This window comes from Micrasema longulum, unplaced genomic scaffold, assembly GCF_059751315.1.
Source record: "Micrasema longulum isolate JH-2025_06_02 unplaced genomic scaffold, ASM5975131v1 h1tg001317l, whole genome shotgun sequence".
Classification (NCBI taxonomy): Eukaryota; Metazoa; Arthropoda; class Insecta; order Trichoptera; family Brachycentridae; genus Micrasema; species Micrasema longulum.
Window position 1 is genome coordinate 330,197 of NW_028278504.1, and position 16,755 is coordinate 346,951.

The following is a 16,755-nucleotide window of genomic DNA, read 5'->3' on the forward strand; positions in this document are numbered from 1 at the left end:
TCGAATGAATGAATTAACCTACTAGGCAGGAGGAAATCTAGCCTGTCTGCAAACATTTCGACATACTCAAAACATTGATGATAATTTTTGTTTAGTACATTATTAAGAACTTATGCATTACCCAAACCGTATTAGTTTTTTTACGTTTTTTAAACAGTTTTATAATGTCGAACTATTAAAATGTCAATTATAAAACGGTTTTTTGTACGAAAATGTGTATATTTGTATGTCAATTTAGAATATCTTTGTTGGTAACCTGTAATTGAAAATGTTTTAAAAAATATGTTCGCATATTGTATTTTTCATACAGAAAACTTATTTTTACTTTGTAGATAAAATTAAAGATTAATGTTAACTTCCCATTGTAATACGGGCCCTGGGTACGTATTCTGATGGGAAGTTAAAATTTATATGAAATTTTATCTACGAAGTAAAATTAAGTTTTTTGTATGAAAAATATAATATGTTTACATGTTCAATTACCAGTATCCGATGAAGATACTTTGAATTTTCACACACATTTACACACTTTCATACATAAATATCGACATTAGTTTATACCGTCTCAGTATATACCGAAGCCGTTCATAATCTCGGTCCTGGGCCCCGATTAAAATGGGAAGTTAACAGAGATATCTTCGAAAATGAGTATATTTCCAAGAACATTTAAAGTGTCTTCATCGGTTACCTTTAATTCAACATGTTTAAAAGAAAAACATGTATACATATTCTGCTTTTTATGCAGAAAACTTAATTTTACTTGGTAGATAAAATTGAAGATAAATTTTTACTTCCCATTGTAATCGGGGCCCTGGGGGGTCAGTTTTGCGTAGATCTGTCATCCGTATGGTTGTGTAACATTACTACTCCTTACAAACCTCAATATTATAATTGTGATAGGAAAATTCTTTTTCATAAAATATTTTTGTAGTTTGATTATGATGCGGATTTTTCATTTATTTTTGTAAATATGTTGTATTAGAAAAATAACAACTTTTTACATTGCAATTCCCTGACTGACTATTTTTTTTTACGTAAAGATTTAATTCCAAAATATTCTCCATCTCTGTTGCAATATGTTCATAATAAATTTAAGAGATACAACATGTACCTTCTCAAAGAAATAATTTATTTTTAGGAAAACCTATTTGTTTTTGTAAAATACTTACCTAATAACTTATCTTTAAAAAATATTTTGCTTCCTACAAAATGTTATAAAATTGATAGGGGTGTCAAAAATAAAAGTTGAATGGCATATTCTTGTACTATGGACAGTGTAATCATCTTACCTGTCAATTATGATATTGTATTATTAATAACGTGATTCTATTTATAAAATAAATTTGCTGAGACCACATTTATTTATTTTGGAGCATTACTATAATTTTAGTTTCGGAAAGCACATATCCATTTCTATTCTTAAAGAATAGTCCAGAAGGGGCGTAGAATCATATTTAAATACACCGAACTGTGTCCAATAATTCCCTTACTATGCCTCACCTTTGCCGCGTGCATTCGTGATGCCGTCGCGTAATGTTGCACGATGGGAAAAAATATAATTATAACACAAATGTAAGGTTAAAAAAAGCCAGCTATTAATTTCTTTAAAATGTTATTGCGCACGCGGAAATATTGATTGACAAGAGTAGATAAGTAAAGGGTCATTTAATAAGAGTAATTGAATTAATGAACTTTAAACATAAAATATAACACAAATTTTATTTTACATAAAACGGATATTTTTATATCATATTTGATGTTTTAAATATAATGTCGGTCAAATATCCACGATAGAGTTGTTTAATCCGAGATCTAATTTTCATTAGTTCTCTCATTAGATGAGCAAAGTAGGGTAAAAAAAATTACTACCCTGGCAACATTAACGAAATGTTCATTTTGTTTCTTTGACAATCTGACAGATGGAAAAATAATTCAATTTTTAAGAAATGCATTTGTTACATACTCATTCATTTGCTAATTATACATGAAATGTGATTGCATCCTGTTTCTTTAAGACCCTAGCAGTATTTCTACCCTTTAAAAGGACAAAACACGGCATAGTTGAATTCAAATCAGTAGTTGCGTACTGAGCGACGTCTACAAAAAAACTAATGGGTCAAAACGTAAACCTACTCATTTGTGAGTAGTTTAGTCGCCTTTTGTTTGATGTGCGTATGGTTTCTGGACTATTTTTAATTCTATGCACTGATCTTTCTATCTACATATGTATAAATAATCACAGCGGTGAACAATTCATTATGTAATACATAATATGATATATAGTATAATAATTAAAACTAAACAATTAAATACAATATATAAAAAACAACAAGAAGTTTTAAAAAAACAAAACATCTTTAATTAAAAGATAACAATTAACAAAATGAAAATCTTATGTTCTAAATATAAATATAACAAAGTAAAGTTGAGAATAATTAAACATAAAAATAAAGTGGTTTGTATTCAAATAGGTTATAATAAAAAAGAAAAATAATGCACCAAAAACACTTTTTATATCAGTTTTTTAGAGTAATACGAAAAATTAAATTATCTAAATAACACCTTGTACAACACGTTAAAATAAAGAAATTAAAAAAATACGTATCCAAGACAAGAGAGCTGTGAAAGATTTCCGGTTTACTTACCGTCAACAGACCAATCGGCAGAATTGACCGAGAAGAAGCGGAAGAGAACTTGAGACGTCACACGCGGAGTGATTTCATAAATCTTAAAAAATCAAAGCGCTGATAATATGATACATAATTTTTTTTTAAATGTTTCGGCTTAGTTTAGTAGTCTATTAACAAATAAAAAAATTAAGTAAAAGCTACTGAACTTCCTCATCGGCTTTTCTGCACATGTCGCTGAGTCGGGTTGTTATCCTGTGGCTAGTATCTCGGACTCACAGATCAATGGTCCGTGGTTTGAATCCCACTATACCCCAACTTGGTTCCCATTTTCTAATAGTGAGTTATTTACAACTCGTTGAAAATGGCCCCAAAATTAAATATTTGGGTAAATCTTAAGAACGCAAATATTTATTTTCAAAAAAAGAAAAAAAAAACCATTTCCTTTCCACCGCCCATATGTAGGGCTTCAAAATAAATTCGAGTGATCTCATAACAAAGTGTTTAATTTTAAAAATTTATTATGATCTTATCAGGTAGCCGAATAGATTATCATAAAAATATGCAAGAATTTATGAGGATAAGCATGAAAACTCTCGGATTTCTGTTGCGAACGATTAGAGACTTTGACTCAGTATATGTAATGAAAATTTTATATGTTGCTTTAGTACGTAGCCAACTTGAATACAACTCGGTTATATGGTCACCATATTTTAAAATGCGCATAGATAATATCGAAAGAATTTAAAATAATTTTTTACGTTTCGTTAATTTAAAATTAGGTATTCCAGTTGAACATATTAACTAAACATACTTAAATAAGTATTTAAATTTACACACATTAGAAACTAGAAGAAAATTAAATGATTTGTTATTTTTATTTAAAATATTAAATTCAATATTTGACTGTTCCGAACTGTTAAAAATAATTAACTTGCGAGTGCCCGGCCGGATTACTCGATTTAATAAACTCTTCTATATAAATGTATCTACAAAAACTACAGTGCACAATCGCCTATAAGGAGAATTCATGAGTTTGCAAATGAATACGCAAATTTTATAGATATATTTAATATAACACTTTTTAGTTTTAAAAGGCAGTGTATTAATTTATTATCTCCAAATTTAAATACTTAAATAATACCATGTTGTTATATATTGTATACCTTTTATTAACTTATATCTGTATTCTTAATTATTATTTTTCTGCATTCTTCTAATTTTAAGATTCTTTTAATATATACCCGATAGGAAAAAATGAACTTCTGTTGAGAGAACTGGAATATATGTATGTATGTACTAAATGTAAGATAAGTTTTTATATATTTTTATTTTCTTATTCTTTTTACTTCATTTCAATTTTTTGCTATTTTTGTGTAAAATATATGACTGTTCTTTATTTTATTTTTATTTATTAAAAGGAAACAACAGCCATTACAAAAAAAATATTTACAAATAAACCTAAATTATAGGCCAATTATAGTTTTCTATACACTAAAAAAATGTAATGTAACCCAAGCAACAAGCTTCGGCTTTGCGGGAACAAAAATACAATTATGTATGTTACTTATTTGTTAAAATGAATAAAACTTAAAAAAAAAAAAATACAATGTCAAAAAAAAAGAAAAAAAGCGTACATTGAAATAGCCACTCCGTATCATTCCACACGTAAAAAATAAATAAAATATTACAATAATAATGAAATAATAAAAAAAAACAAAAAAAGTTTTTTGTTTAATCGAACTTAAAAATCCTTTCGCCGGCGTATCCATACGGAGCTATTAGTCCTCTTTCTTTCTTCTTACAAACAAGAGAAAATAATTACAATATTAAAGTGCACAAAAAAACAAAATATTAGGTAGGTACAGTTAGATAAAATTATAATTACAATTTTTAATTAGGGTTCTAGCATTTTCTTTGAATATGTTTAAAGTGATGAAATATACATCTATTTCAGCAAAAAACGTGTTATAATTATTTAAAATTCTGGGCAAAGATGCATTCTTATTATTATTCGTGCTTGAAATACCAACATGAAATATATAAATATATGTAAAATACGTAAAAGCCTACAAGGCGTTTAAATAAATAAATAAGGGTACCTACGAAAATTAAATAATCTATCCAAGTTTTTTTATTGAATTGAGAATTTGATGTAAAATTCGTTCGGGTGTTGGGTACCTACAGTCGAGATGTATAATATATTATCTGCATACATTAGAACCGAACGGGAACAGGCAGCATCACCAGTCAGCAGCGATATTTGCCCGCGCGGGGAATGCGCCGTGGCCCGCTCCGCCCGCGGCAGGACCGCCTCCGAATATAACTAAAGTATGTGGTTCGATTCACCTCGTTCGTTTTTTATGTCTTGTATCTCGCGCAGGAATTCAGCCTCCGCCGGGCGGAGCCACCTACCTCGGGGTACTCTGCCCCTGCCTATCTAGACGGTGTCAGTAGCCGTGTACTACACGAGTACATTTATTTTTTGTCTATGTAGATACCGATAAATAACGTAATAAAATCTGAGGATTTTCTATGTTCAAAATTTTCGAAAAGCGCTAAAAAGTACAAATGTACACTGCCGTGTAGAGCCTAAACCGCCATAACTAACATTCGGTCGTTTATGAATTATTAATTGATTCGTAATCAGTATTAAATAAGCTATAAGTGTATTCAACTCTTCGTTACGACAGCTGAAAGATCGTAAATTAAATACCTACCCATGCAGTAACATTTTTTTAATTTGAAATTTTATTTATAAACCCTTACGGATTACATACATTTAAAAAAATATTTTTGCTTTTTAAATTCATTAATTCAATGATTATATTTTTAACAATTTTTGTAAAGGTTGTCTGAGTCTTTTGTTTTGTTTTGTCTGGTAGTTTATTGTATAATTTCAGCCCCTGGTTTATTAGTCTCGATTGTCCTTGTCTCGTTCTAGAAGGTTGTATATGATATTGATCTGATATTCTCGTATTGTGTCCATGTTTACTACATTTTTTTTCAAGTTTTAGTTCTTGTATACTTGTAATGTAATCATCAGTGGCTAATTTATGAATAAATTTTATGGGTTCCAGTTGAGTTACATTTAATCGTTCAAAGAGCTCTTTAGTTGCTGTTAGATAAGGGAGGTCATATACTAACTTTAATGTTTTATTTTGCTGTCTTTGTAGTCTGTTTATGTCATTTTGATTTTTTAACATCAAATTTTTATCCCATAAACATAGAATTACGAATAGTCCAGAAACCGCATACGCGCATCAAACAGAAGGCGACTAAGCTATTCTCAAACGAGTAGTTTTACGTTTTGACCCATTAGTTTCTTTGTAGACGTCGCTCAGTACGCAACCCTCGATTTGAATTCAACTATACCGTGTTGTGTCGTTTTAAAGTGTAGAAATGCTGCCATGATCAACAAGAAACAGGATGGGATCACATTTCATGTGTAAGTAGCGAATGCATGTGTAAGTAGCTAATGCATCACTCAAATTTTTTATTATTTTTCCACCTGTCAGATTGTCAAAGAAAACAAAAAGGATATTTTGTTAGTGTTGTCAGGGTAGTCAATTTTTTTACGCTACGTATTATTAAAAACATCAAATATTATTTAAAATTAAATAAAAATATCCGTTTTATGTAAAATATTTTTTTTTTATATTTAAAGTTCATTAATACAATTACTCTTTTTAAATGAACCTTTACTTATCTACTCTGTTGTGACAATCAATGTTTCTGCGTGTACAATAAAATTTTAGAGAAATTAACAAATTGCTTTTTTTAAAAATATAGCCTTCTCACATTTGTGTTTTGGCTATATTTTTCGCGATCTGGCAACATTACGCGGCGACTTCACGCATGCGCGCGGCGAAAGTGGGGGAATTTTTAGACCCAGTCCGATGTATTCAAATATGATTCTTCACTCCTTCTCGACTATTCTTAATTCTATGCCCATAAATGATTAAATACTAACTAAAATGCGGTTTTTAATAATAATTTTAGATTTATTTTGTTGAATATGTTCATTTGTAAAAATACGTGATTTCTTAAATTTTTCTACATTATAATTTGATTAATAAACTATGTATTTAAAAAAATTAATTTGTGTTTTGATTCAAACTGCTTATACTCAAAAGATGTAGGTGACTGTATCATTTTTTACCAGAACTAAAACGCAGTAATCCTTATGAAATACTGCATTGTAGACCACAATATTTTCCTTATAAAAAACCAATGCAAAAAGGCAAATCGGCGAGTCGTAATTGCCGGTCAACGTACTGTTATCAATTATTTAATTCATTCCACATTGACCCAGTGAAGTCAAGAATCGAATCCGTAATAACCAAAAACATAACACGAAGGTAATTTATAGATTTCGTATCCTTCAGAAACCATAAATACCGAATGAAATGATATTTTTTTGTACATGCTGAATACCGCACTATTTTTAGTTTTTTGTTGCAGTTTTGATATATAAATATTCCCCCACTTTCGTAGCGTCGCCGCGTAATGCTGCCAGATCGCGAAAAATATAACCAAAACACAAATGTAAGATAGTTATATTTTTAAAATATCATTTTTTTAATTTTTCTAAAATTTTTGATTGACACAACAGAGTAGATAAGTAAAGGGTCATTTATTTATTCATACATCAACGGTACAAAGAACCTTTTACAAAAAAAATAAGTTACAGAAATAATCACAGCAGTGCTCAATAAACATGTAGTACATAGTTTGAAATAATAGAATGATTAAAACTAAAGAATTTAGTGAAGATATAATACAAGAAACAAAAAGTAAAAATGAAACATAACTTCTCTAAATAAAATATAACAATAACCATGAGAAAATCTTATGTTCTAAATATAAATATAACACAGTAAAGTTGAGAATAATTAGATAATAATAATTAAAAAAATAATACAACATTAGTATTTTAAAAAATATAAGCGTCTTGAACAATATATATATAAATTAAATAAATAATAAGAGTAATTGAATTAATTAACTTTAAACTTTAAATATAAAACAAATTAAATTTTACATAAAACGGAAATTTTTATTTCATTTTAAATAATATTTGATGTTCTAATTAGTAAAAAGTAGCGTAAAAACATTGACTACTCTGACAACACTAACAAAATGTCTATTTAGTTTTCTTTGACAATCTGACAGGTGGAAAAATAATAAATAATTTCAGTAATGCATTAGCTACTTACACATGCATTTGCTACAAAAAATATTTGAAGTAAATTGTGAATCTTAGAGTACGGAGAAAAACTATTCAATGATTATTGACCGCAAAGTTAGCTACAGATTACAGCGACACAACGGACCGTAGGTACATGGGTTGAGATCTGCAAGCGCAAACCGAAACCGTCCGTTACACGTTTATTGTTTAACTAAAAAAACTAAACAAAAATTCGGAACACTTCTGTATGCAATAGAGCTTAAAGGACTTGTAGATATTTGTATATTTGATAATTTATATAGCGCCATTTTTGTGAAAATCACCTCAAGGGCGCTGTAAAGTAAATAAATATCCCAGCACGTCTTGCAGCTACAGAGCACATGGGCGTTTGGGATTCTAGTTCCTCGTCTCCAATTATGATAGATTACAATTCTGATATGTAGGAGCTAGATTACAGCACGTCTTGCAGCTACAGAGCGCATGGACATTAAGTAATCTAGCCCCTATTTGCATGTTTTATTTTTATTTTATGTGACAATGAAGTTTAGAGTTTAAGTGATATTTTAAAAAACTAACTACAAAACAAATTTATCAAAATAGAAGTTAGATTACAAGTCTTGCAGCTACTGAGCGCATGGATGGTTGGAGTTCTAGACCCCATTTACTAAATTTAGGTATTTAATATTTAATAACATTTACCGACAAGGGTATTAACATCAACGGCGAACTCATTAGCAATCTCAGATTCGCTGATGATATAGTCCTATTTGCTAAAGATGAGAAAGAACTCGAAAACATGATAAACGAAGTTAATACAGCATCCCTGAAAATAGGCTTGAAAATGAATGCTTCAAAAACTAAAGTTATGAGTGATGCAAACCAATCATGTAACATCTTAGTAAATGGAGAAATAATTGAAAAGATTGATAGTTATATATACTTAGGACATGAAATAAATCTCGGCAAAGATAACCAAGAGGTAGAAATAGAAAGAAGGCGAGGTTTAGCATGGGCCGCCTTTGGTAAGCTCTCATATATCCTGAAATCTCCGAAGTATTCACATTACTTAAAGAAGAAACTTTTTGATGCTTGTGTTCTCCCTGTACTGACATATGGCTGTGAAACTTTTGTGTTCACGAAAAAATTTTTACACAAATTATCAGTGACACAGAGAGCCATGGAAAGGAGAATGCTGGGTATTTCGTTGAGAGACAGAAAAACTAATACATGGATTAGAGCGAGAACAAAGATCGCCGATGTGGTCCATAGGGCTGCCAACTAGAAATGGAGCTGGGCTGGTCATATAGCCAGGATCACAGACTCTAGATGGACCAAAAAAGTCCTGGAATGGCGACCCAGAACGGGTAGAAGAAGTGTCGGCAGGCCTCAGACAAGGTGGTCTGATGTCATAAGACGAGTTGCAGTAAGTGGTTGGATGCGGTTGGCTCAGGATAGGGAAATATGGAGACTAAAGGGGGAGGCCTATGTTCAACATTGGACAAGAGACGGCTGATGATGATGATGATGAACATTTACCTCAATAAGCCAATAAACCTTCAATAAGCAGCTACTATTATTGTGGATAATGTATATGCCGCCATTTTTGTGAAAATCACCTCAAGGGCGCTTTACAATATCCAAACACGTCTTGCAGCTACATAGCGCATTGACGGTGAGGATTCAAGTTCGTCGTTTAAAATTATAATTTAATTCAATAACAGATAGCAGATAGGAGCTAGATTATATCATGTCTTGCTGCTACAGAGCGCATGGACGGTATGAAGCCTAGCCCCCATTTATATTATTTAAAAATTGAATTTTGTTGTTTTCTTCTTACTTATCTAGATAATTATTACTCAGAGTTATGAATAATATATTTTCCATAGGTTAACTATCTCACTTCAATATTTTATTATTTAAAAACATTCCTGTATTGAATTTATTAACATATCTGCATGTGTATCTCAAAATCTGAAATCTTATACAGTAGACACTCTTTATAAAATAATTTCTGTAATAAAAATTTATATAGAAGAAAAAATAAAAGAATTTGAGATGAATAAATCACTCAGATACCAACATAATATTAAAATTCCTAAATTCCACACAAGTCATGGTCAAAATAGCTATGTCTTCGAAGGTGTAAAAAATTATAATAATCTCCTAATATTAATATGAATATTTATTTATTTAAACGTCTTATACCTTTTACAAAGTATAGAAAATATAATAATAAAAACAAAATACAATGCACTCGTGTTTATAGACAATGAAAAAAAAACAGTGGAAACACAGAATAATAAATTTAAGAAATTATCTAAATTTGTTGCAACAAAGGGGGAAAACATTTGTTAAAAACAAAATATCAATAAATAAATTTAAAGTAAATCTTAAGAATTTTTTTTAACACGTGTAAAAACTACATTAAATTTTAATTAGTATGAATGTATTATTGTTTTATGTTTTTCTTTATATATCCTATGTTTTTATTTTGTTTCTCATGTTCTCATGAGTATATAATATTTATAAGAGTTTATATATTTAAAATTATATAAACTCTTATGAATAAACAACTACAACAGTGTAAGTCACTCTCCAAGCACAAGAGTTAGTCTCTTTTTTTGGAAAGTTACATTGATAACGTTTACTAGATGTATAAAGTAGATCTGTTTAGATTTTTAACATGTACCTTTTATGAATTTTTAAATAAAAAAATAAAATAAATCTTTACCGTTGTTTTGGACCAGCGAAATTGAAATAAAATGCCAATAAATTGTAGGGTATTCATTTATACATTTATTACACATTTGCATACAATATTCGTTTACATAAAATGTAGAACACTTTATTTTTTTATATAAATATGTTTACCCAAATTAACATTTGATAAAAATACATGCAGGTAATTTATTTTAAATAAATAAAATTATTACTATGATTAAATATGTAAATTACTCAAACTTCGGCCTGAATTAAAAGCCTCATGCGATATATTAAAAAAAACATATATTTGAAGCACTAACTTTGTGGTTATTCATTATAATAAAATACAAATAAAACAACTTTTTTTTCAACCACTAATTTTTTTTTTTTTTTTTTCCACCGACCGGTTTCAATGCAAACAAGCTTTTTCGTCAAGGTTTACGTTACTAATGAGTTAATTCCTATTCTATTTTTATCATGTTCACTAAATACTACACGTGGACCCAATAAATAAAATATTTTTTTCCTTACAAGGGTGGTAATTTGATATCAATATTTTCCAAGCTAGACAGGAGAGGACTAAAAGAAATATTGTTTATTTGGTTATTCATTATTTTTTTCTTATTTTTAGCTTTTTTAACTTCCAAGATTTCTAAGTTGTCTAATTTTAATATTTTATTTTCAACATGAAGTACTTTTAATCCAGTGTCTTTATTGAAGTTATCCTTCTGTCTAGCTTGGAAAATATTGATATCAAATTACCACCCTTGTAAGGAAAAAAAACTCTATTTATTGGGTCCACGTGTAGTATTTAGTGAAAATGATAAAATAAAATAGGAATTAATTCATTAGTTACGTAAACTATGACGAAGAAGCTTGTTTGCTTTGAAACCGGTCGGTGGAAAAAAAAATTGTTAAAAACAAATTTGTTTTATTTATTTTATTATAAGTTCATATCACTTAAAAAAGATAAGTACAGGGTGGTTGAAAGGTTATTATTATTATGTATAACTTATATAGCGCCATTTTCGTATTATAATACCTTAAGGGTGCTTTACAAACTGATTCTACAAATAAATCAATTTAATTTAAACTTTTAAAATTTGTAATTTCATTAAAACAATTTACTTTTAACATACTACAATAGACTTAATCTTCACAAACATAAACATATGAAATAATTAAAGGAATATAGATGGCAGAATGGTGAATGTTACACAGTGTGTAAAGTGGCAACTTAAACCAGTCAATGACAGGTCATAAGCATAAGCTGTATTACCTTCTCTAAAATGTTCTTCAACTCTCTCGTAATATGTTAATATTAACAGCTCCCCAGGGAGTTGAATCCAGTCCATGTCTACAAGAATTTGGACAAACTCAAAATATTGTTGATAAATCCACTTGGCCCATGAAGAAGTATAAAAATTGAAAAAATACATTTTCAGGCGTTGCCTAGTATGTAGGTGAAATAATTCAATGAGATGAATCTCACCCGCATAAATAAAGGTTTCAGCACTTTAAGTTTACAAACATCAACATATGAAAGAATTGAAGGAATATAGATGTTTAAATATGGGCAGAATGGTCAATGTTACACATTCATATTACAACAGAGATGAAGAACATTTTAGAGAAGATGATATAGAAGTCTAGGCATCTACAGGGTTTATGTCATGTCATTGGCTGGTTTAAGTGACCACTTTACGTATTGCGTAACATCCACATTTCTTAAACTCTTTCTTCTGTTGACTTCTGTGAAGTAAAAGAGATGAAAAAATTGTTTTCGGGCGTTGCCAAGTGGGCGAAGTAATTCAGCCAGATGAATCTCGCCCACAGCAATAAAGGTTTTAGCTCTGGAACTTCACAAAAGTCAACAGATTTTGTTTTTTCACAACAGGCCAGGAGGCCCAATTACAGTGGAGAGTTACAATACAGAACACCCAGACTTGAGAAAAAATAACATTGAATTTTTGTGTTTTCACTGGGAAGGGAACTCAGAACGTTCCGTGCGTGAGTCATGACTATAAACTTGATCACTACACCACGGAGGTCACTGTTGGATGGGAGAGTTGAGGAAAATGTGGATGTTTAAACACAGGCAGAAAACATTGATATATATGTATGCGGAATTTATGCGGATGTATGAGGAAGTTCAGTGCCACGGTAAATGGCATGTAAAAAATGTTTTCTTACGCGCGGTAAAAATTAGAGCATTTACGGCGTAGTTTCTCGAAAATATACAAAAAAATCATAAAAATGAACTACTTTGAACGACGTCACTGGTTCTCCGAAATCAATCCATGACGTGTCGTGATAGATTTCCTGTTACTGGGAAGCCAACTCACCAATCAGGACAACTCAGCGAAGAGAATTTGTGACGTCGCAGGTGGGGTAATTTCAAAATCACTAAACTTTAAAAAATCTCTGGTAAATATCTATAGTGCGTAAAAAAACATTGCTTTAATTCAGGGAGAAAATACGGGAATACGTTTGTACGAAGAAAAGTGAGATCGCGTTTCCTTTCAACATGTAACTTTAAAAAAATAACGTTGAGTTAGAATTAAAAAAACATACACAGACATTATATTAAAACGATTTCTGGAGACAAACGATTAACTTACTTACGTTCAATTGTTTACGATAGAACAAAATTACGCCAAAATAATCCAGATTATGATTATTAATTTGTAATTCGTATTATTACCACATCAAAAACAAATTCAAAAGTATTTAAAGTTATATAAAATTTACAATAATACTGGGATGGTCGTAGGTATTTGTTTTTTTAAATTTAAGTATGGCCGATTTCATACTATGAGGGTGGCTTTATATATCATCATTTCATTTCCGCTCCTAATTGTGCATAGGGTACTGAGTTAGTACACCAATCTTACGCTTCAGGTACCAGTCCAGGGGCCCGATTACAACGGGAAGTTAACATTTATCTTCAATTTTATCTACAAAGTAAAATTAAGTTTTATGTATGAAAAGCGGAATATGCATACAATTTTTTCTTTTAAACATGTTCAATTATAGGTTACCGACGAAGATACTATAAACGTCCATGCAAGTATACTCATTTTCGTACACAAATATCGGATTTTCTTTAAAGACAGCCGAAGATAACTCTCTCAACTTTTCATTCACTAGTGTGGAAACACCTATTCAAATCAATATTTAATATCAACCATGTTGGGAATGGAACCCGAGACCTCTTGCATGGTAGGCGAACGCGCTGACCATCACACCACGAGGCCGAGGATTTATACATATTGTTTTATAATTTTAAAAAATATTTTTGTTTATTTAATGACAGTCAAATACATGAACACCATGAAGCCGACTAATCTAATTCTTTTGCAGGATTTTTATTTTTATTTATTTCGAATACAAACTGATGTACATGTTAAATTAATATTTTTAAAAACTATAAAATGTATACATAGTAGGGCCTGCCATCCAATTATATGTTTTCACTAAATAATACTGTAATAAAGCGACGACGGCTTAAAGTTTAAACTATATAAATAATAAATATACTATTTATTAAAATAAGATAAATATGAACAAAACAAGGAGATAGTGGAAAGGAAAAGAAGGAAATTGATAAGGAGTGGTAAAGGATGATTGAAGGAAAGTAAGAGTGGAAAATTGCATTTGATTTAATGAATTATGAATGAAGAGCAAGAAAAGAGACAAAGCGTCTATTCTCTGTTATTCTGAATTAAGCCTATTAGTTCTCTTCTGTACATATTGTATGGAGTGTTAAATATATCAAGACTATTACATTTTTTGTTAAATGCTTCACATATACGAGGGACCGTAGAATGTTTCCGATGATAAGTTTTAATTTTATGAATATAGAAAATATCAGAGAGTCTAGTTGGCCTGGAGGGGACACGGTTTTATGAGAGCAGCCACTAAATAAATACAACAATAAATATAAATTCACCCAAATTATACTGAATTCAGATTATCGGTGACGCGGTTGAATCCTTGCAAAGGACCATTCTAGAATAGATTTTTGTTATTGCACTGTGAGTAGCAAAGGACCATTCTAGAATAGATTTTTGTTATTGCACTGTGAGTAGCAAAGGACCATTCTAGAATAGATTTTTGTTATTGCACTGTGAGTAGTTGACTTGAACGTAATATTTTTGTTTACAGGTGGAGATTACCTTTTCCCCGAACTAGAGAGCAAACTATCCAAATACGCGCCCAAAAGTTGGAGATCATCACACACACATGTAAGTATTCATATTGTTATTAAGTACATATTATTTTGGAATAATTACTTTGGAATCCGCAAGCGTATTGTATTCACGTATCTTTTACAAATAGCAGCGTTAAAATCATACACTCGTACAATTTAAACACCCATAAAATCATTACGCAAACAACAGATAGAGATCTCGGAGTTATCCTCGACTCATCAATGAAATTTAACCGTCACGTTGAAAACATTGTGAAACGTGCATCAAAATTACTAGGTTTTATCCATAGAATTAAGAATAGTCCAGGAACCGCATACGCGCAACAAACAGAAGGCGACTAAACTTCTCTTGAATGAGTAGTTTTACGTTTTGACCCATTAGTTTCTTTGTAGACGTCGCTCAGTACGCAAATCCCGATTTGAATTCAACTATGCCGTGTAGTGTCGTTTTAAAGTGTAGAAATACTGCTGGGATCTTAAAGAAACAGAATGGTATCACATTTCATGTGTAATAGCAAATGTATAAAATTGAATTATTTTTCCAACTGTCAGATTGTCGAAGAAAACAAAATGGACATTTCGTTAGTGTTGTCAGGGTAGTAAATTTTTTTACCCTACTTTGCTCATCTAATGAGAGAACTAATAAAAATTGGACCTCGGATTAAACACCGCCGTGGAGGAAATTTGACCGACATTATCTTTAAAACATCAAATATTATTTAACATGATACAAAACTATCCGTTTTATGTAAAATAACATTCGTTTTATATTTTAAGTTCAAAGTTCATTAATTCAATTACTCTTATTAATTGACCCTTTACTTATCTACTCTGTTGTGTCATTCAATGTTTCCGCGTGCACAATAAAATTTTAGAGAAGTTAACAGATTGCTTTTTTTACCTTACATTTGTGTTATGATTATATTTTTTTCCATCGTGCAACATTATGCGGTGACTTCACGAATGCGCGCGGCGAAAGTGGGGGGATTTTTGGACACAGTCCGATGTATTCAAATATGATTCTACGCTCCTTCTGGACTATTCTTAATTCTATGGTTTTATCTTAAGAATAACGAAATCATTCAAAAATCGACTAATTCCCATCGTTTTGTATAAATCTCTCTGCCGAAGTATTCTAGAGTTCTCCATTATTTGGTCTCCAAATTAGAAAAATTCATTCGGATAGAATTGATAGCCAAAGAAAATTGGTTCGGACTTTTACATTTCGAGATGGTTATATGTAAAAAAAAATGTATTTGATAATGTGCATTATCTTGTATCCCATGTCAACACATGGCTCTTGGCCTCATAGAGTTAGATATACGTTATTATTTTTTTGTAATATATATGTTTATATTTGTATGAATAAATAAATAAACAAAAAAATCATTATGCGCCGTGAGGGCCTCCTGTCACTAAATCACAAATGACTATCGACGTGCTAATAAGCAACGTGATAACAATTTTTCACCATGATTGTTTGTCGTATTTGCGATCACAATGAAACACCCGTGAAAGTTATCGATCGGGATTATTATGTTTTGATATTGTCACACTTCAACCCGATGCTTGGCAACACATAAAATTAAATGTCAAAATATTTACGTTTCGCGACGTATAATCCTGCTGCACAATCACACATTTGAATTTCACCGTTGTAAATATGGAAAATATTCAAAAACTGGACCTAAGTAAATTAAAATTGCATTTAGCTGGCGGTCGGCAAGCCAAATGTCAAGAAAAGCAGTCGCCATAGTAATTGTTTGTAATTTAATTTTCACTTTTTTGTATTAGATACTCCTTACTATTTTGCAAATGCAATATATTGTTTTATTTTTTATAGTAAACGCCGATTTTTCGGCAATGAACTGTATTTATTTACGAGGAAAACAAAAAACAAACCGACACGAGCGTCGGCTTAGAGATTACACACGCGTTGACTTATGACCGCGATAATTTAAGCATGCTCATTGTGATAGTCGATAATCATTTGTGATTGCGCCTCTGCATGACATAATAGA

General features: G+C 30.5%; 1 protein-coding gene across 1 annotated transcript in view; it reads left to right on the forward strand.

Annotated features, from left to right (window-relative positions):
* Nucleotides 1-16,755, forward strand: part of ex (FERM domain containing expanded) — a 61,741-nt gene that overhangs the window by 41,427 nt on the left and 3,559 nt on the right. The window contains exon 3 of the mRNA XM_088235024.1: nt 14,689-14,768. Within this exon, the coding sequence (XP_088091150.1) occupies nt 14,689-14,768 (80 nt within the window). The remainder of the gene's footprint in view (nt 1-14,688; nt 14,769-16,755) is intronic.